The 22,422-nt window shown below is 43.3% G+C and overlaps 1 protein-coding gene across 2 annotated transcripts in view; it reads left to right on the top strand.

Annotated features, from left to right (window-relative positions):
- The first annotated feature begins 283 nt into the window (after positions 1-283).
- Positions 284-22,422, top strand: part of LOC110533756 (neuroligin-3) — a 31,029-nt gene continuing 8,890 nt past the window's right edge. Inside the window, exons 1-5 of one of the 2 annotated variants that reach the window (XM_021618261.3) lie at positions 284-551; positions 3,905-4,587; positions 5,949-5,999; positions 8,123-8,272; positions 9,102-9,287. In XM_021618261.3, the coding sequence (XP_021473936.1) occupies positions 4,104-4,587; positions 5,949-5,999; positions 8,123-8,272; positions 9,102-9,287 (871 nt within the window). In that variant the 5' untranslated portion in view covers positions 284-551; positions 3,905-4,103. The remainder of the gene's footprint in view (positions 552-3,904; positions 4,588-5,948; positions 6,000-8,122; positions 8,273-9,101; positions 9,288-22,422) is intronic. The other variant, XM_021618262.3, reaches the window with a different exon arrangement.

Here is a 22,422-nt window from a genome sequence, read left to right as displayed (position 1 = left end):
ATAGAGATCCTATTCAATTATTTGTATTTTAATTCCCAATTCTATGGGCCTATCCGTAATGAGCATCGGTTATGCTTATCACACACATAACATCATTTTAAATTAGATGAGACCTGAGTCTGCATCACGGTCTTTCGTTACACAAAGTACCCAGGGAAAGCCATAGCTCTAGTCTATAGGCTACCTGATGCGTTATGTACTAAATAGCCTAATCATTATAATAAAATATGCATCATTTTGATTAGACCAAGTTACAAATACATCCCTTTTTCTTATTACGCTCACGCGTATCCCCATCGTTGCCTAGGAACGCGCAAGGCAGTGGGGGCTCCTGACCTTGCCGTCGTGAACGAGCTGCGCGCGCACATAACGAGAGGGCTAAGATATTAATTTTAATCAAGAATACTAAATAGAACATATGAATTGAAAGCAAAATATTTGCATTCGATTTTATTTAAAAAAAAATAATAATTGTGATCATCATTGCAGTGCCATGAAAACGATGGATAGAAGAGCCAGCCGGGGATGAAGAGGAGTCTCCGGTAGAGCAGGTGAGTCGAAAATTCCCATTTCCATGAGATGAAGGTTTGGCAAGATCTTGGTACACCACATAGCAGGATCGGGGCTGTTTTTTTTTCAGAATGTGATGTTTAATTGTAGTACGTTTAAACTGAATTGAAATATATTATGGGTGTTAATGAGATGTTTTGCGTGTGATAATTAGGTTAAACAGTTGCGACGTTTTATTCGGCTAATCTACCGCATCCTTGGTGTTTATTTGGAGATTTGGAGGAGTATGGAAGTGGCTTCGTCTTTTGTCTTAACGTCTGGTTTTCAGTCTCTTATTCACTCTGAAATTTTAACGCATCGTTGCCTACCTACATCACTGGTGAATCGATGCCACCAGCTCACCTTCAAAGTGGTGTACAGTGACGTTATTATTATTTTGACATTTAACTGTGCATGCTTTAGTTTTTACATTAAAACGAGTTAGACTAAACGATTTGAAAGGATTACCACTGATTAATAATTTGCAAAAGAGCGCCGGATTTAGCAAGAGCACCTCAGAGGAGCGAGAGACTGCTTCACGCCGTACTCTCGTTATCTTTTACCCATCACCATTCTGCCAATGGTCACAGGCTGCTGCTACCTTGATACAATTGGGATTTATTCATACCAATTTAGGAGAGATGTCAAAGCATGTTGTGTGTCCAATTAGACCCCCGTATAGAGTTATAACAAGTTGTCCTTTGGGTTGTAGTTGTAATGGTGCTTATGACTGGCATAGCCTATAGAGCTACTGATAACATTATTGGGCCTGTAGCCGCAATAACGGCCCGAAACCATGTTGTTGTTTAAAATGCTTACAAATTCATAAATATATTTTGTTGTCCAGTTTTGGCCCATAATTGCAACATTTGTAGCCTATATTCGTGACCTTAACACACCTGTTGTGAGTGTAGCTAACTTATGGTTAATTGTATGCATTGGGCATATTTTACTATTCGAATGCATAAAACCGATGGCCTGCCATGACCATTCAAGTGCACTGGGAAATTACCATTGTCCAAGTTCACTCTGTATTTTGTGAATCAATAGCCTTTTTTATTGGGACTGAGAATTGCGCACAGCTCACGAAATAGGGCATGTTGCGGCCGTGCTAAATTAAAGACTTTGACATGTCAGTATTTTGAAGTGATGGTTTCAACCTAAGGATGATGAGAACTCGGGATAATGTCTTTATTTTCAATATAGGCGCATCAGATAGGTTTTACAACAGACAGTGGAGTTGTAATCTATTCGTATTCCTGTCTCGTCGCAAAGCCTCTTCCATCTCCCCTGCTGGTCTAAACACAATCCTATGTGTTGAGGGAATACACCTCTTCAGCTTTGACTGGCTTCCTAATTAATGGCTGAAGAAATACTTAACCTGCTCAAAGAATAAGTAGCCAAGGCTTACTTTGTCAACCTTTAGCCTTTTTTTTTCTATCAATACATTGTGCAATATATTGCAATCATTGCACAAGTTGAAAAGAAAAAAGAGAAACATGACCTATATGGGTGATAATGAGGCATAATAGACATGTTGACTACCCCCCACCCTCAGACACATGAACACACATGGGCCTACATGTACTACCCTTTTCTATTGGTCTTTTCTAAAGCTGTTGCTGTTATGTTTTCACAACACAACTCTTACACTTTTAAAGAGTTAGAGGACTCAGAGATATTTCAGTTTTTGATAGAATCAATATCTGTTCATTCCAGCAAAGAGTAGTTTTGACTTTCAGGCGACTCAATATGCAGCTCTATCAGTACACGCTAAGGAAATTGATTTTAGGGAAACAAGCTTGTTCTTGGAGTCATCCATATTGACCAGCAAGTACCCAGCCCGATGACCCAGGAGGCTCATTACTCTCTGTTTCTACTGCCTGTGGCTCTGCAACACTGTTGTTGCACTATTTTCATACGATTATATTAGCTGTTACTGAAGGGTTGTTATTGCCATGCTGTTGTGGATCTTAACCAGGGAGACTTTGATGGGGACCACAAAAAAGCTGAACTCATCATGAGGGGCCGCAGTTGCCCCTGGGTCTGCCTACCCACATCCACCACATTGCGAGCAAAACATTTTAGCAGCCCCCCTCTTGCCTGCGGACAGAAAATTGTTACATGTTAGAGTTGATTTTGTGCAATTCTACACACTTTGCCATGGGTCGTAGGTGAAATGTTTTAGTTTTAAAGGAAGTTTGCTGCAATTCTACACATTTTGGGTGGAGAGAGAATTCTTTGCAGTTTTGAATGATATCTGAGTGAGACTGACTAACAAATCAATGGGTGCCCCCTGGCCGGTAATTTGACCATGATTACTAAGTTTAGATTGCTAGGTTAGTCTAGCGGCCAGCTATCTAAAAAAATGTATTCACTCAATTATCCCATGGCAGCTATCAGTGACTGACATGAGAGAAAAACTGCTGATGCACAGCCACATTTCAAAATTGCACCTTGTGTATTCTACTATTCTAACTCTTAACAGTAAACTGAGCTCCTAAAATTGATCCGAGGCCTTTCAAAAGGGGGGCTGCGTGCCGGCAGTTGCCTATCCCTAATCTAAACTATACAAACGAGAAAGAATGTGATGATATGGCACTGTACTTCCATCACAGCTTAACGGTTACATCACTGTCGTTAATGCTTTAATACTGAAGAACCCAGAACAAACATTGTTAATGTAGTGCCTTTTTAAAAAAAAACATTTCTGTCTCAGATTCATTACTGTCCTTTTACATGAGACAAAGTGAACGTACAGTACACTAAAGCCCTCACTTCCAGATGCATTGCAGCATACACAGCATTCCGCCTACATTGATGCAGATGCTTTTTCAGATAGTTCAAATCCTCTCCCCATGGTAATATCAGCCCACACTAGAATCATGAAGATGTGTTAACACCAAACATGCTGGAAATTATATTGTCTCTTTGTAGAGTAAACTTATCCCTGGCGAAATCGTTGTGAGATATAAAGACAATTGAGGGCAATGAGTATGTTCTTTGTGATATTAACATTTGCATATATTTACATTCACATTCTGCTGGATTACAGACAACACTACCACTCACTCACCACCATAGTGTGTTCAAATGGTCCCTTGAGTTCTCCCAAGTGATTAGATTGCTTTGAAATGATTGTGTGGGTTTTCTACAGGGAGCCAATCTTCTGTGTAAGCATACGAATGATGAGCTACTCTAGCACTATATATTTAATAGCCCTAGTTTTCAATTAATCTGGCAACATAGTCCCATCAACATACTCAGCGGCATTGCAGTCAGCAACCCACACTTTTTTGTTGAAACGCTGATTTTGATGTTTGCTCACCTGACCATTTGTCTCTCTTGTTTGCAGCTCTGGGTTCTGAACATCAATGAGCGTTGAAGCTGGAGATGAGTGAATACCTGGCCTTTGTTTATTTGTTTTTAGTAACAATTGGAGCCCAGGGCAGGTTGAGCAATGCCTGGTTGAGTGGAATACAGTAGGTTATAAGGATCGAGAGGACACTCGAGTGTACATTGGCGTGGTGCAGAGGCACTCATTTGCCCAGACCATGTGGTTGGCAGAGTTCAGGCACCATCGGTTGCCTGCACACCTATCAAAACATCGAGGAACCGCAACCATCACCGCACGCCATGTTCTTTTATTGTGGATGTTATGTTCCTACTGGCAATTCACAGTGGCGAACAGCCAGAACTTCAACCCAACTGTGAACACCCAGTTTGGGAAGCTGAGGGGCCTCCGGGTCGCAGTGCCAGGTGAGGTCCTTAAACCCATTGACCAGTACCTTGGGGTGCCGTACGCTGCCCCTCCCATTGGGGAGAAGCGCTTCATGCCCCCAGAGCAGCCCTCCTCCTGGTCAGGGATCAAGAATGCTACCCACTTCACACCAGTGTGCCCTCAGAACATCCGCAACACAGTGCCTGAGATCATGATGCCCATATGGTTCACCTATAACCTGGACACAGTGGCCAATTACATTCAGGATCAGAACGAGGACTGTTTGTATTTAAACATCTATGTTCCAACAGAGGATGGTGAGTGGAATGGATGAAATGGACCAAAGGGACAATCCATGTTTACTGTATTGGCCTTGCTGTCACCTTGCGATGATCGTGTTTTGAGCATGCAGCAGTTGTCATTGTGCATCCCATTTGTGCCAGCCCAAGTTCTTTTCCCATCCAAAGTCATGTCATCATCTCTTCTTCACTGGTTACGTGTTGCCTCCCTTCCTTGTGTCCTGTAAGAGGAAAATGCATTCACACACTGATATAAAACGTATTAATGTGTCAGACAACTAATCATTTAAAGTCAGAATATAGCCTACAGCATTTCCTAACCTAACTACTGGGAATAGGTCAATAGGTGTGATAAATGAGATTCAGACAAATGTTAGGCCGATTAAATATTTAGTCTTGTGCACTAGATGTCTGTTTACAATGTGAGCGCCTTAACAGTATAAGAATCTGAGGTGCAATACATTTCTACATTTGTATGCTATGGATCTGTTGATCAATATTAACTGGACAAAATCAGAGCTGCCTGATCTCCAGTAAACACTATTATGATTGATAAACACATTTCCGTTACTTCATTTGTTTGGACAGTATTAGGGCTCACACAATCTATAGACCGAGTGCATGTGAATTCATTATGCTTATTATTTTATTTTATGAATATATCTAACCCCCTATCTCACTACCTCCCTTTCGTTCCTAAGGTAATGAGAAGTGGACCTGGTTGGTTGGGTTCCTGCATGTTTCTTACATTTTTCAGAGGCTTCTGTTATTTTGTAGTCTCATTCATTTTTCAGTCAAAAGAATATCCAAGGAATGTGCCAGAAAACCCAACAAGAAAGTATGTAGAGAAGAAGGTATGTAAGCTAACAAAGGAATTTAAAGGAGCAGAGTGACTTGGGAGTTGGCTCAAAGCCAAAATCACAGCCTCATCGTCTTTGAAAGTTAAACCCAGTAGAGACCAATAAATGTCGGACAGAGGTGTGTGTGCATGTGTATGTGTTCAGAGATTAAGTGTTTTCCTGAGAGTAAGATTATTCCACACAATAACATCCACCCATGACATGTTTATTTGAATACAATTAGATTTTTTTATTTCATTAGAAAACAAATCAACATATTGACTTCAAAACGTTGCTGTTGGTACAATATGTAAACAGCCTAGTTTTTTTCTAAAACAAGACAAGAAAAAGGAGACTAGATCATATTTCCTCTCTCTGCTTAAAGAACAGACATGCTTCGTTCTTTTTACAGTAATGCAATTTTGGACTGATTTTCTGAGACACTGATTGGATATCACTATCTTCCTTGGCGGTCAATCGTGTTATTTTTGAATTCTCTTGTTCTTTCTTGTTTTTTTTCCTCCCTCGTGTGAATCCTAGGGACCCAAATCAACAGTCAAGGAGCGGATTTCTCTCACAGTGACAGTGAAGGTATTTTTTTGTGCTCAAAGTTTAATACACAACTTTTTGATTTTTGAAATTTCCACAGACCTTCATCTTCGATTTCTTGACAAACCTTTTACACCTCAGAAGTAGTTCAACCTTAGTTTATCAGTTTGCATGCAAAGTCAATATCAAGTCACTTGATTTTCTCAGCGCCTTCGCTATTTCACTCTTAATTGATTTGATCTGGACATCCATATCATATCTGCAGTATTTTTGGTGTCATGGATTTTTTGGGGGACACTTGATACGGATTGCTCCCTCTAACAGCCCCCTGAAGGTAAATGTAGGTATGCTGGTCAATTTGTTATTGATCCCAAATGTACTGTACTCCATTTGTACAATGGGTTATTGTATGGGTTATTTCTTGTCTCCTTGTCTCAGGGGAAGTCAACCATGTTCCTGGAGATCCACAGGATATGCAGGATTTGGCTTTAACCGCCTGGAAGACCAGGGCCCAGATTCACAAAACACTTATTTTATTTTTTAACAATTGTAAATATTATTTCTCCCCATTGGTAGTTAGTCATGTCGCTGCAACTCCCATATGGACTCGGGAGAGGTGTGCGTCCTCTCAATCACAACCCAGCCAAGCAAGCCGCACCAATGTGTCAGAGGAAACACCGTACACCTGGTGACTGTGTAATTTTAGGTAGCTATCTAGCATATCATGTTAGCATATTTTTAATGAGATTACTGTTCTAAAACATGTTCTTAGGTTTAAAATAATCAATACTGAAACTTTCAGATGAAGTTTGTGAGTGAATTAAACATGTTAATTGGCTTTTATGAGCTTTTTCTCTCACTGCCCTGAGTTTAAGACAAGGGTTTCGCTATCTTGGAAAAAATAACATTTCCAATAACTGGATTTTCAAGAATCAAATTTCTTCTTAACTTTTTGCTTTAAGGAGAAACATAAGAAATAGCGCAATACATTTTCCAATAACCTTTTTGAGGAATAGCAACTTTGCTTAACTTTCTTCTCAAGACTTTAGTTAAGGGGGAAAATGGCAGTTAAAAATAAATGTATTCTTAAGAAGGTTTTGTGAATCTGGGTCCAGGTGTGTTGAATTTAGTCAATCACTCCACTGATCAATTAGCTCAGTTGGTCAGTTAAGTGATTGACTAAATCCATCACACCTGATCTTTCAGGTCGGTTAAAGCTCCTGGCTCTCCAGGAACAGGGTTGCATTCCCATGGCCAATCAACAAAGAGCTCATTTTTTTCAGCACTATAAATTGGACGAGTGCAATAAATGTACACATACAGTACCTCTTCATGTTTGAAAAAGTGACAATTTTGCTGTGTCTTCTAGGGATCACAGACTGTGATGTCTATAACCAACTGCATCTTATCTCAAAGTCTCCTCCACTATACTCTGTGGGTCTCATGGGAAGACTGTACGAGGGACTCATGTGGATGAAGCTATTACTATTCACTACATACTGTGCTATTCAGGAGGTTGACTGTGGTGTAGGAGATTTGTGTCGTCTGTTGTTTTATGGCAACCCACACCTCTCACATTGACATGGAACTTACAATTCAGGTCATATGCATTGTTCTGACCAACTAGACCTAATTGTTGTTTTCGATGCAAAGTAAGTTGGGTACTGCAATTGAACCACTAATATGACACATGCAATGCCTGAAGCAGCATGCTCTGTTGAACACAACAGTGAGCAAATATAGTATGAACCAGATAAACTTTAGGGATACTACATGTGTAAAAAGTATTGCTAATAACAGAACAGTTGTAAATGGCTCTAGTATGAACACAGTTTTGTGGGGGTAAAAGAGTGAGCTTGACATAATATAGCGATTTTTACATTTATTTTATTATTTTTCTACTGCACGTTCCCTGTTAGGCCTGTATGATGAGTATCCTTGCTTTGCATTCTTGTCTCCATTGGTTCGTCACAACCATGACCTTAATCACCCAAGCACATCTGCTAAAATCGATGCCATTACCTTGAGCTTACCTTCAGCTTTAGTGGTGTAAATGTTGCTGAGTCTAGTTTCTGGGAGGGGTTACAGTATTCTGATGTTGCATTGCATTACCTTGTCTTTAAAGCTTTACTGTACAAAGCGTAAATGGCTGATTCTCTCTGCAGACATTCGGGACACTGAGGCTAGGCCCGTGATGGTATACATCCATGGAGGATCATACATGGAGGGGACAGGGAATATGATTGATGGGAGTGTGCTGGCCAGCTATGGGAATGTCATCGTCATCACTCTCAACTACAGGGTCGGAGTACTAGGTGATGAGATTCTCTTACTGTCTCTGAATGGTGTTTGTGGACATTCATTTCATCCTTGAAGAGTACATACAGTACTGGCATAGGATTGATAAATGTTCTTCTCATAACGTTGATCTCCACACAGAGATCCTATTTAAGTTAGAGTTCTAATATGTTATTCTATGGATCTCCCTCCCACCAGAGTTTGAATTTGTTACATTTCTATGACTTGCTATATGACTCATTTTCTCCTGATGTATAATCCCAGGTTATGAAGGCAAGGTATTTTTTAGTATGTTGATATTGTATTGATGGGAGTAAGATTAGAATTGCAACAATGTAATGTCCTCCGTCAGAGGGCCAATGGTTGTGACTTGTCGTATACAAGCTACAATATTCCAAAACACTGCTTCAATCAGTTTTTTTTAGGTGAATTTATCTAACCTGCGGAGAGATTGAGCGCTTTTGGCAGCCTATATGATTTTAAATAAGAGGGGATGCAGGAGTCACAGCCAAGGTCGAGAGTCTTTCTTGTAGGAGTGACACTTCATCTATCTCTGTGCGAGGGGCGGAAAGGGCCTGCCCCCCTCTCCGTGATTGATACTGGTGCTCTCTTGGCTCTGCCCCAAGGTAGACTGCCTCTATACACACAGCATAGTGGAGAAAAGGACAGGTTGCAACTCAAGGAGCCGTGCAGCGAGAGTGTCCTTATGAGAAGGGTCAATGGTGTCAGGAACAGAAGAGGTTTGTGGAGTCAGAGGAGAAGAATGATGGTATGGTATGCTGAACCACAGATAAGTGTTAAAGAAATCACCTAAATAACACTAATATCTTCTTCTGTATATTCCAGGGTTCCTCAGTACAGGTGACCAGGCAGCTAAAGGGAACTATGGACTCCTGGACCAGATCCAAGCCCTGCGTTGGATCAGCAAGAACATCGGCTATTTTGGAGGAGACCCGGGTCGCATCACTGTCTTTGGATCTGGGATTGGAGCCTCCTGCGTCAGCCTGCTCACACTGTCCCACCACTCTGAGGGTAAGCCGAAGATTCAACCTGGGGAGACAGGGCAGGAGGGATGGGTTAGTCACCAGTGAATCGCATGATCAATGCAGCAGCCTTCATATATATACTGAACAAAAATATGAACGCAACATGCAACAATTTCAAAGATTTCACTGAGTTACAGTTCCAATAAGGAAATCAGTCAATTAAAATAAATACATTAGGCCTTAATCTATGGATTTCACATGACTGGGAATACAGATATACATCTGTTGATCACAGATACTTTTGGTAAAGTAGTGTATGTGGACACCTGCTTGTCGAACATCTCAGTCCAAAATCCTAGCTATAACAGCCTCCACTCTTCTGGGAAGGCTTTCCACTAGATGTTGGAACATTGCTGCAGGGACTTGCTTCCATTCAGCCACGAGCAGTAGTGAGGTCAGGCACTGATTTTGGGCGATTAGGCCTGGCTCGCAGTCAGGCCCAATTCATCCCAAAGGTGTTCGATGGGGTTGAGGCTCTGTGCAGGCCAGTCAAGTTCTTTCACACCGATTTCGACAAACTATTTCTGTATGGACCTCGCTTTGTGCACGTGGGCATTGTTATGCTGAAACAGAAAAGAGCCTTCCCCGAACTGTTGCCACAAAGTTGGAAGCACAGAATTGTCTAGAATGTCATTGTATTGTGTGCGGCTGCTCGGCCATGGAAACCCATTTCATGAAGCTCCGGACGAACAGTTCTTGTGCTAACTTTGCTTCCAGAGGCAGTTTGGAACTCAGTAGTGGGTGTTGCAACCGAGGACAGACCATTTTTACACACTTCAGCACTCGACGGTCCCGTCCTGTGAGCTTGTGTGGCCTACCACTTTGCGGCTGAGCCGTTCTTGCTCCTAGACGTTTCCACTTGACAATAACAGCACATACAGTTGACTAGGGCAGCTCTAGCAGAGCTGAAATTTGACGATCTGACTTGTTGGAAAGGTGGCATCTTATGACGGTGCCACATTGAAAGTCACTGAGGCCTCCAGTAAGGCCATTCTACTGGCAATGTTTGTCTATGGAGATTGCATGGCATTTTGCTCTATTTTATACACTTATCAGTAACGGGTGTGGCTGAAATAGCCAAGTCCACTAATTTGAAGGTGTGTCCACATACTTTTGTATATAGTTTACCTTAAAAAAAAGTAGGGGCATGGGTCAGAAAACCAGTCAGTATCTGGCGTGACCACCATTTGCCTCATGCAGTGTGACACATCTCCTTCGCATAGAGTTGATCAGGCCTTTATTGTGGCCTGTGGGATGTTGTCCCACTCGTCCTTCAATGGCTGTGCGAAGTTGCTGGATATTGGCGGGAACTGGAACACGCTGTCGTACACGTCGATCCAGGGCATCTCAAACATGCTCAATTTGTGACATGTCTGGTGAGTATGCAGGAAGGAAGAACAGGGACATTTTCAGTTTCTAGGAATTGTGTACAGATCCTTGCAACATGGGGCTGTGCATTATCATGAAACATGAGGTGATAGCTGCAGATGAACTGGCACGACAATGGGCCTCAGGATCTGGTCACGGTATCTGTGCACTTAAATTGCCATCGATTAAATGCAATTGTGTTCGTTGTCCGTAGCTTATTTCTGCCCATAACTTAACCCCACCGCCACAATGGGGCACTCTGTTCACACCGTTGACATCAGCAAACCGCTTGCAAACAGAACGGCATTCACGCTGTCTGCCATCTGCCCAGTACAGTTGAAACCAGGATTCATCCCTGAAGAGCGCACTTCTCCAGCATGCCAGTGGACATGAAAGGGGAGCATTTGTCCACGGAAGTTGGTTATGAAGCCGAACTGCAGTCATGTCAAGACCATGGTGAGGATGACGAGCACACAGATGAGCCTTCCTGAGACGGTTTCTGACAGTTTGTGCAGAAATTCTTCAGTATTGCAAATCCACAGTTTCACCAGCTGTCCGGGTTTCTGGGTTCAGACGATCCGGCAGGTGAAGAAGACGGATGTGGAGGTCCTGGGCTGGAGAGGTTACACGTGGTCTGTGGTTATGAGGCCAGTTGGACGTACTGCCAAATTCCCTAAAATGACATTGGAGGCGGCTTATGGTAGAGAAATATACATTAAATTATCTGGAAACGGCTCTGGTGGGCATTCCTGCAGTCAGCATGCCAATTGCACGCACCCTCAACTTTAGACACTTGTGATTAAACTGCATATTTTAATGGCCTTTTATTGTCCCCAGCACAAGCTGTTTAATCAGCCTCTTGATCTGCCACACCTGTCAGGTGGGTGGATTATCTTGGCAAAGGAGAAATGCTCAATCACAGGGATGTAAACAAATGATTGCATAAAATTTTTCAGGGATAATTTATTTCAGCTCATGAAACATGGGACCAACACTTTACAAGTTGCGTTTATATTTTTGTTCAATGTAGTTCCGTCACAAAATTCACACACACGGCCCAGTGATTCATCAGCCTGTAGTTATCACAGACACATACTAGATACTACTTTATATGACACTTGATCTCGTAATATAGCTTCACGTGGAGCATTAACATGAATGTGTTGTGCTCTCTCGTCTTGCTTCAGGGAAGTGGCATTATTCACAGATCTACTGTATCATCAGCTTTTCTCTTCACCTTGTTGCTTTTATGCAAAAATGAAATATGATATTTCTGTATTATTTAGTGCTTTAGATCTAACTGTATACAACCCCTATCCTCAACTAAATCTGTATGAATTGAGGTTTTATCACAATCTATCATCAACTATATCAAGTGCAACTCCAAATGGGTCCAATTGAGTCCTTCAGAGGAAGTGAAGTGTTTGGATATGTGGCTAGGGTGGTGGGGGTAGTTGTGGAGTTAAGTGATGGCTATTGTTCCCCTCTCGTCAATCTAATCAGACTTAAAGCTTTCCCTCTTATAGCATGAACCTGTTTAACAGAAACGCCTATAAATTCAAGGTAATGCATGGATGGAGTCTAACTATCTATCTCACTACACTATCTATCAATTTAACTTTATTTATTTACATCTATACATCAAGAGATGTGTGCACAGCACATACTGTTCAGTATCTATTAGTCAATACCATGGTCTTTAAACCTCACTTTGTTTTACACTCACTAATTTACCCCCGGCGTTTTAGAGCGATTTGCTGATATCTTTTCTTATCCTCACCGGAGTATACGGAAGGAGGGTTGTGAATGAATTAATGACACTCAATCTAAAACAAAAACAGTGGCATCTGTGCCTTTACATCTCACACACACACACACACACACACACACACACACACACACACACACACACACACACACACCACCTCCTCTCCTCTAATCAATCAGCCCTTTATTACATCAGACCACACAGCTCTAACGGCAGCACAGCCAGCTTAGGCCCCTCACTGAGATTTGTGTGAGCCAGCGTCATACTGTGGTATACAGACAGACTACCCACTCAGTCTTTATATCATGCATTTTTTCAAGCATTAATCAAGACCGATGATGACCGTTGCCGATATAAAATAATACAAATCACTTGGAGAATGTACCATTTTTAGACATACAAAAAAGCATAAATTGAAATGTTTTTCCACTGCCTGGCTTTGTAAAATGAGCTAGTTTCACAACAGGCCATATTTGGTTTGGTGGGTTCATAACAAAGTCAAAAACAGGAGGGTCAGTGAAGTGAATCCTTTAAGGGACTGAAGAGCAGTGGGGTTTGTCCTTTAAGGGACTGAAGAGCAGTGGGGTTTGTCCTTTGTTTTCCAGACATATCTGCTTGGGTTAGTGGATGTGCTGTATGGCCTGGTAGCCTGATGCTACACATCAACTCAATGCTCAGGGGTTTGCACTGCTACTAGTATACCACTACTATTGCACATCCATTCTGACCTTGCAAACATAGTGTCTTCAGAGAAAGTAAAAAAAAACACTATTCAATTTGAAGACACACCTTGCAGTCATGTGACTAACCAACTTCGAATGATCACAAAAATATTCATACGGAGTTTCATGCCTCCTTATTCCAGGATTGATTTAGGCCACTTTGCCTTAGTTTACCCCAACCCTGGTGGTCAGGCAGCGCGTAGCTCCACCCACACCGCCTGACGTATGCCCACCAAAACCACCCCAATAACCGTCAGAGGGGTATTGATGATCCATTATATTGACATGATGGTCAAGTGACCGCTCTAACAATGGAATACGTGTCCTCAAAGGTGGAAGGCAGGCGAGATCAGGTGGGACCATTCTAGTCAGTGAGAGGGCAGATGCACATGTGAACAACGGGCACAACTCGGCTATAAAGATGAGGGGTGTTGAATATTCGATGAGGGGTGTTGCATCAACCGCCTGAATTTGATGGTATTTCAAATTCATCGACTTCATGAATATGCATAGCTTGTCTTGAATTTCAACAGGGACAAATACGATATAAAGTGTTTTTTCTCAAAGTTGCTGGGATGTTAGACTTATATCAGTACACTCGTAACAACCTAAGCATATTCTGAATGGAAATGGAGGAAAACTAAACTTCAGGAGGACCTATCATCCTTCAACTCCCTCCTCTCTACCTTCTATTCCTCTGTATCTACTGCTAAAGCTGTTTTCTATAACTACATTTCAAGCTTCTTCCTCCAACCCTGGGAAACTCTTCTTTGCTTTGTCTTCCCTCCTTAATCAACCACCTTTTCCTCCTCCCTCTCTTCGGACGACTGTCAACCACTTTGAAAATAAAGTTGACAACATCCGCTCCTCATTCACTGTTCCCACTCATACAGAACTACCCTACACCTTGACCTCTCCCCTGTCTCTCCAGATGAAATTCTGCGACTAGTGATGTCCGGCTGCCCAACAACCTACCACCTTGACCCCACCCCCTCCTCTCTTCTCCAGACCATCTTTGGAGACCTCCATTCCTCACTTCCCTCATCTCATCCCTGACCACTGGCTGCAACCTCTCTGACTTAAAGATGGCCAGAGTTCTCCCCTCCTCAAGAAACCAACAATCGACCCCTCTGATGTCAACTACAGACCACCATCCCTTATTTTTTTTCTTTCCAAAACACTTGAGTGTGCTGTCTCTGACCAATTCTCTCATTATCTCTCTTATTATCTCCCTCAGAACTATCTTGACCCTAACCAGTCAAGGCTCACACAGCTGAAACCGCTCTCGTCTGTGTAAAAGATGCTCTCCACTCTGCTAAAGCTGACACTCTCTCCTCTGTTCTCATCCTCCTAGATCTATCCACTACCCTCAACACCGTGAACCATCAGATCCTCCTCTCCAGCCTCTCAGTGTTGGACATCTCAGGCTCTACACACTCTGAATTACGTCTTATTTTTTTATTTTTTATTTCACCTTTATTTAACCAGGTAGGCTAGTTGAGAACAAGTTTTAATTTACAACTGCGACCTGGCCAAGTTACAAATGGAATAAACAAGCGTATAGTCAATAACACAATAGATAAAAAAAATGTCTATATACAGTGTGTGCAAATGGCATGAGGAGGTAAGGCAATAAAAAGGCCATAGTGGCGCAGTAATTACAATTTAGCAAATTAACACTGGAGTGATGGATGTGCAGATGATGATGGGCAAGTAGAAATACTGGTGTGCAAAGGAGCAGAAAAGTAAATAAAAGCAATATGGGGATGAGGTAGGTAAATTGGATGGGCTATTGACAGATGGGCTATGTACAGCTGCAGCTGCTCAGATAGCTGATGTTTAAAGTTAGTGAGGGAAATATAAGTCTCCGGCTTCAGCGATTTATTTTTATTTTTCTGATTATTATTATTTTTTAGCGCAATTCGTTCCAGTCATTGGCAGCAGAGAGCTGGAAGGAAAGGCGGCCAAAGTAGGTGTTGGCTTTGGGGATGACCAGTGAGATATACCTGCTGGAGCGTATGCTACGGGTGTTGTCGTCGTGACCAGTGAGCTGAGATAAGGAGTGAAGGAGGCTTTGTTGTGAAATGGGAAGCCGATTATAGATTTAATTTTGTCGGGCGGGTGCGGGCAGCAAACGGTTGAAAAGCATGCATTTCGTTTTACTAGCGTTTAAGAGCAGTTGGTGGCCACGGAAGGAGTGTTGTATGGCATTGAAGCTCGTTTGGAGGTTAGTTAACACAGTGTCCAAAGAAGGGCCAGATGTATACAGAATGAGAATGGTATCATCTGCGTAGAGGTGGATCAGGGAATCACCCGCAGCAAGAGCGACATTGTTGATATATACAGAGAAAAGAGTTGGCCCAAGAATTGAACCCTGTGGTACCCCCATAGAGACTGCCAGGGGTCCGGACAACAGACCCTCCAATTTGACACACTGAACTCTGTCTGAGAAGTAGTTGGTGAACCAGGCGAGGCAGTTATTTGCGAAAACAAGGCTGTTGAGTCTGCCGATAAGAATACGGTGATTGACAGAGTCGAAAGCCTTGGCCAGGTCGATGAAGACGGCTGCACAGTACTGTCTTTTATCGATGGCGGTTATGATATTGTTTAGTACCTTGAGCGTGGCTGAGGTGCACCCGTGACCAGCTCGGAAACCGGATTGCACAGAGGAGAAGGTACGTGGGATCCGAAATGGTCAGTGATCTGTTTATTGACTTGGCTTTTGAAGACTTTAGAAAGGCAGGACAGGATGGATATAGGTCTGTAACAGTTTGGGTTTAGAGTGTAACCCCCTTTGAATAGGGGGATGACCGCGGCAGCTTTCCAATCTTTAGGGATCGCGGACGATATGAAAGAGAGGTTGAACAGACTGGTAATAGGGGTTGCAACAATGGCGGCGGATAATTTTAGGAAGAGAGGGTCCAGATTGTCTAGCCCAGCTGATTTGTACGGGTACAGGTTTTGTAGCTCTTTCAGAACATCTGCTATCTGGATATGGGTGAAGGAGAAGCTGGGGAGGCTTGGGCAAGTAGCTGCAGGGGGGGGTGCGGAGCTGTTGGCCGGGGTTGGGGTAGCCAGGAGGAAAGCATGGCCAGCCGTAAAGAAATGCTTAATGAAATTCTCGATTATCGTGGATTTATCGGTGGACGTCTAGCAGTTGGCAGCTGGGAGGAGGTGCTCTTATTCTCCATGGACTTTACAGTGTCCCAAAGCTTTTTGGAGCAAAATTCTGTTTGAAAAAGCTAGCCTTTGCTTTTCTGACTGACTGCATGTATTGGTTCCTGACTTCCCTGAAAAGTTGCATATCGTGGGGACTGTTCGATGCTAGTGCAGTACACCACAGGATGTTTTTATGCTGGTCGGGGGCAGTCAGGTCTGGAGTGAACCAAGGGTTATATCTGTTCTTAGTTCTACATTTTTTGAAAGGGGCATGCTTATTTAAGATGGTGAGAAAATTAGTTTTAAAGAACGACCAGGCATGCTCAATTTACGGGATGAGGTCAATATCCTTCCAGGATACCCGGGCCAGGTCGATTTAGAAACGCCTGCTTGCAGAAGTGTTTTAGGGAGCGTTTGACGGTGATGAGGGGTGACCGCGGACCCATAGCGGATGCAGGTGGTGATTGCTGAGATCCTGATTGAAAACAGCAGAGGTGTATTTGGAGGGCAAGTTGGTCAGGATAATATCTATGAGGGTGCCCATGTTTACAGATTTAGGGTTGTACCTGGTGGGTTCCTTGATAATTTGTGTGAGATTGAGGGCATCTAGCTTATATTGTAGGACTGCCGGGGTGTTAAGCATATCCCAGTTTAGGTCACCTAACAGAACGAACTCTGAAGATAGATGGGGGGCAATCAATTCACATATGGTGTTCAGGGCACAGCTGGGAGCTGAGGGGGGTCTACAACAGACGGCAACCGTGAGAGACTTATTTCTGGAGAGATTCATTTTTAAAATTAGAAGCTCGAACTGTTTGGGCATAGACCTGGAAGGTATGACAGAACTTTGCATCTCTTCAGTAGATTGCAATTCCTCCCCTTTGGCAGTTCTATCTTGATGGACAATGTTGTAGTTGGGTAATGGAAATCTCCGAATTTTTTGGTGGCCTTCCTAAGCCAGGATTCAGACACGGCTAGGACATCAGGGTTGGCGGAGTGTGCTAAAGCAGTGAGTAAAACAAACTTAGGGAGGAGGCTTCTGATGTTAACATGCATGAAACCAAGGCTTTTTCGGTTACAGAAGTCAACAAATGAGAGCGCCTGGGGACACGCAGGGCCTGGGTTAACCTCCACATCACCTGAGGAACAGAGGAGGAGTAGGACAAGGGTACGGCTAAAGGCTATCAAAACTGGACGTCTAGTGCGTTGGGGACAGAGAATAAAAGGAGCATATTTCTGGGTGTGTTAGGATAGGTTCAGGGTGTAATGTACAGACAGGGGTATGGTAGAGTGCGGGTACAGTGGTGGTAAACCCAGGCAGTGAGTGACGATAAGAGAGGTTGCATCTCTGGACGCAGTTATGCTGGGTGAGGTCAACGCGTAGGTGGGACAAATGAGGTATCTGAGGCATGTTGAGGCTGCTCCGACGTCTGGCAAAGGCCTGTTGTGGACACAACGGATGGAGTTACATCGGCAGACCAGTCCTGGTGGAACGGCGGGCTCCGTGTTGACAAAGGGTCCAGGCCAATTGGCGAAAGAGGTATTGTAGCTGTAGTAATTTTGTTTGCTAGCCGGGAGATGCGCCTGGCTCGCGGCTAACTGGTGCTAGCTTCGGGACAGGGGCGTTAGCCACAATAGCACTCAGTAGCAGCTAGCTAGCAGTGATGATCCGATGCAAAGGTCCAGAGCTTACGGCAAGAATCCAGTGGAGTAGTGGTGGATTCTAGTTGTGTTGGGGTAGAGTTCGAGAGGCATCAGCTGTGTAGCCGAGTGATCACTGAGCAGGCCGGGAGGTGGGCCTGGCTCAGAGCTAACTTCGGGGCTGGGCCACTCGGTGGCAGCTGTGATGATCAGGAGTAATGGTCCAGGGAATCCGGAATCCGGCTTTGTAGTGGAAAAACAGTCCGATACTGGCAGACTGGCAAGTATTATCCAGGCTAAAAGCGGCTGGAGTCTGTGCAGAAGGTAAAGGCCGTTAGCAGTGGCTGACAATGACTAAATAGCTAGTGGCTAATTAGCTGGTTAGCTTCTGGTGGCTAGCTTCTGATGGAGGTTCTGGCTATAAGGTTAAAAAAAATAGCGGATCCGTATCACATTGGGTGAGGCGGGTTGCCGGGAGGTGTATTTAATTTAAAAATAGAAAAGAGATAAAAAAATAAAGAAATTGAAATATATACATACAAAAACCAAAAAATTCCAAATGTACACGGGAGAAACGACAAACCACGTCTGTACTGCTACGCCATCTTGGAATCATGCAGTATAATCACAGTGAATCCTTTAAGGGACTGTAGGGCAGTGGCAGGTCGCTCCTACCAGGTAGTGTGGAGAGGATCTGTGTCTGCACCACGTGTTCTCACTACTGTTGTCCTCAGCTCCAAGACCTCTCCATCACGGTTGACAACTCCATGGTGTTCAACCTTCTTATGTTCTCCCATGTCACCCCTCTCCTCTGCACATGCCACTGGCTTCCAATCGAAGCTTGCGTCATCTTCAAGACCCTGGTGCTTGCATACGGAGCAGCAAGAGGAACTGCCCCTTCTTACCTACAGGCTATGCTCAAACCCTACATCCCAACCCGAGCACTCCGTTCCGCCACTTCTGGTCTCTTGGCTCTGTCCTGGCACCCCAATGGTTGAACAAGCTTCGGCCTAAAGTCAGGACAGTGGAGTCATCTGAAACCCTACCTCTTTAAAGAGTATCTTAAATAACTCTCACAGCGCCCTCTCACGTTATGAAACGTTTTATATTTGGTTCTATACAATGTTATCCATGGGCCATTCAATGGCCACAAGGAGACGTTTCATGATGCTCAAGGGGATGTGTGGTTCCCAGTAAGTTACCAGGATGTCACTGAGGACCTTGTCAGGACCTTTATACGATGTTCTCAGAACTTTAATGTACTAGTCATAGGATGTTGCGTGACTGTCCCAAGGGAGCATCCCTGCAAACAAACATTTGTTAGGACGTCCTCAAAACGTCATGAAATGGTTGCCTAAAGTGGTCAGGATGTTGTGGTCCTCTGATAGTTTTGTTGTCTTGGGGACCTCCCCGAGTACGTTTTTAGAACGTTCTTGGGACTTTGTGTCATGGTCCCCTGGAGGTTTTGTCTAGCTCCCGGTTTTTCCCAGACGTTGTGTCATGGTCCCTGGAGGGTTTTGTGACTTGGTCACAGGTGTGCCAAACAATTATAAGTAAAGTCATTAAATAATATGGGGTTTTAAGGTAAGTGGTACGCTGTTCAGCTAAAATAGTGTACAAATCTTAAATCTATGACAATAGGACTACATTTGACATAATAACTTAGTACTGACTTTTCAATATGACCCCACCTGGGATTTGGGGTATGCTGATCTTTCTGCTGCACAACAAAGTCTGTAGAATTTCAGAAGTCCCCTACACATTCATACCTATAAGTGCAGAGATGTATTATCAACAGAGTGCCATCTGCACTGCTATTTTAGTTATCAATTAATGACTATTCTCTCATTGACTTATTTCAGCTATTTATTTGGTTTGGGTTTTGAAAATAGTTGTCTAATGTTGGTGGGGCATATTATTCTGTTTGAATGTTACTCCTGAATCACTATGATAAATATAATAGTTTTTCATGAGAGTATTTTTAACCGAGTTTACATTTACTTTGAAGTCCAAAGTGTAATAATACAGGTGAAATCAGTCATTGACACAGACATGGTGGTGTAGCAGGGAGATCGAAATTCCAGGTTGTGAGTTGAAATCGCAGGTGAAGACAATTACTGTATGAATAAAAATACACAATGTAATCATGTGTGTCAAGTATGTAAGTGAAAACACTTTACAATAAGTTCCATTTATAAAAGGTTTATAATTATGTTATTAACGGTTACTTAACCATTAATGGTTTCTAATACATTTACAAATTATTATCACATTGGTCAAAATAGTGCAATAACTGGTCAGTGTTTGCCAAATAGTGAGCCAATATTTACCTCCATTTATAAATGCACTTACAAATGCTTTTAGGTGAACCCTTATCTATCATAATGCAACCTTGTTTTAAATAGTTGCAAAGTTGAACAATAGTTATTTTCTCTCTTTTGGGTGAGATGCATTGTTCCTCTGTCCCAGGAATTGAAGAGGTTGGATTTCTTGACTGACCTTTAATATCCTGATGCTCCGGCCAAATTTACATCTAGGACATTATTCAATCATTATTACCCTTTACCAGATTATATCAACACACACTTACCACTTCTCTGTGATAGTCCAAATATGGTGAACACTCTGGTGTGAAATGGTAACCGTAATACCTTTGGTTGAAACAGTGGAGGAATCCTCTCACAACATGAGATATTTTTTTGACATTTTCACTTTTGTTGCCAGCGGTTTAGACATTAATGGTTGTGTGTTGAGTTATTTTGAGGGGACAGCACATTTACACTGTTCAACAAGCTGTACACTCACTACTTTACATTGTAGCAAAGTGTCATTTCTTCAGTGTTGTCACATACAAATATGTAATATTTACAAAAATGTGAGGGGTGTACTCACTTTTGTGATATACTGTACATATAAATATATGGATGAGCGATGGTGTGCGGCATAGGCAAGATACAGTAGATGGTATAAAATACAGTATGTACATATGAGATGAGTAATGTAGGCTATGTAAACATTATTCAAGTGGTGTTATTTAAGGTGACGAGTGATACCTTTTTAATTGGCCAGAGATTTGAGTATGTATGTTGGCAGCAGCGATGGCTGTTTAACAGTCTGATGGCCTTGAGATAGAAGCTGTTTTTCAGTCTCTTGGTCCCAGCTTTGATGCACTTGTACTGACCTCGCCTTCTGGATGGTAGCGGGGTGAACAGGCAGTGGCTCGGGTGGTTGATGTCCTTGAGGATCTTTTTGCCATTCCTGTGACATCGGGTGCTGTAGGTGTCCTGGAGGGCAGGTAGTTTGGTCCCAGTGATGTGTTGTGCAGACCGCACTACCCTCTGGAAAGCCTTGCGGTTGAGGGCGGTGCAATTGCCTTACCAGGCGGTGATACAGCCGCCTGACAGGATGCTCTCGATTTTGCATCTGTAAAAGTTTGTGTGATTTAGATGACAAGCCAAATTTCTTCAGCCTCCTGAGGTTGAAGAGGTGCTGTTGCGCCTTCTTCACCACGCTGTCTGTGTGGGTGGACCATTTCAGTTTGTCTGTGAGGAACTTAAAACTTTCCACCTTCTCCACTACTGTCCCGTTGATGTGGATGGGGGAGGGGGGGGGGGGGGGGGGGGTTCTCCCTCTGCTGTTTCCTGTAGTCCACGATCATCTCCTTTGTTTTGTTGACGTTGAGTGAGAGGTTATTTTCCTGACACCACACTCCGAGGGCCCTCACCTCCTCCCTGTAGACTGTCTCGTCATTGTTGGTAATCAGGCCTACCACTGTAGTGTCGTCTGCAAACTTGATGATTGAGTTGGAAGCGTGCATGGCCACGCAGTCATGGGTGAACAGGGAGTACAGGAGAAGGCTGAGAACGCACCCTTGTGGAGCCCCAGTGTTGAGGATCAGCGGGGTGGAGATGTTGTTTCCTACCTTCACCACCTGGAGGCGACCCATCAAAATCCAGGGCCATGTTGCACAGGGCGGGGTCGAGACCCAGGGTCTCAAGCTAAATTACGAGTTTGGAGGGTACTATGGTGTTGAATGCTGAGCTGTAGTCAATGAACAGCATTCTTACATAGGTATTACGCTTGACCAGATGGGATAGGACAATGTGCAGTGTGATGGCGATTGCATCGTCAGTGGACCTATTGGGGCGGTAAGCAAATTGGAGTTGGTCTAGGGTATCAAGTAGGGTACCCTAGACCAATGATGGTGACAGAAGTGCGTGCAATGGGGCGATAGTCATTTAGTTCAGTTACCTTAGCTTTCTTGGAAACAGGAATAATGGTGGCCATCTTGAAGCATGTAGGGACAACAGACTGGGATTGGTTGAATGTGCCTGTAAACACACCAGCGAGCTGGTCTGCGCATGCTCTGAGAACGTGGCTAGGGATGCTGTCTGGGCCGGCAGCCTTGCGAGGGTTAACGCGCTTAAATGTTTTACCTACGTTGGCCACGGAGAAAGAGATTC

Source organism: Oncorhynchus mykiss, chromosome 10 (genome assembly GCF_057628025.1).
Source record: "Oncorhynchus mykiss isolate SJ-2025 chromosome 10, ASM5762802v1, whole genome shotgun sequence".
Classification (NCBI taxonomy): domain Eukaryota; kingdom Metazoa; phylum Chordata; class Actinopteri; order Salmoniformes; family Salmonidae; genus Oncorhynchus; species Oncorhynchus mykiss.
This window is presented reverse-complemented; position numbering and strand designations above follow the sequence as displayed.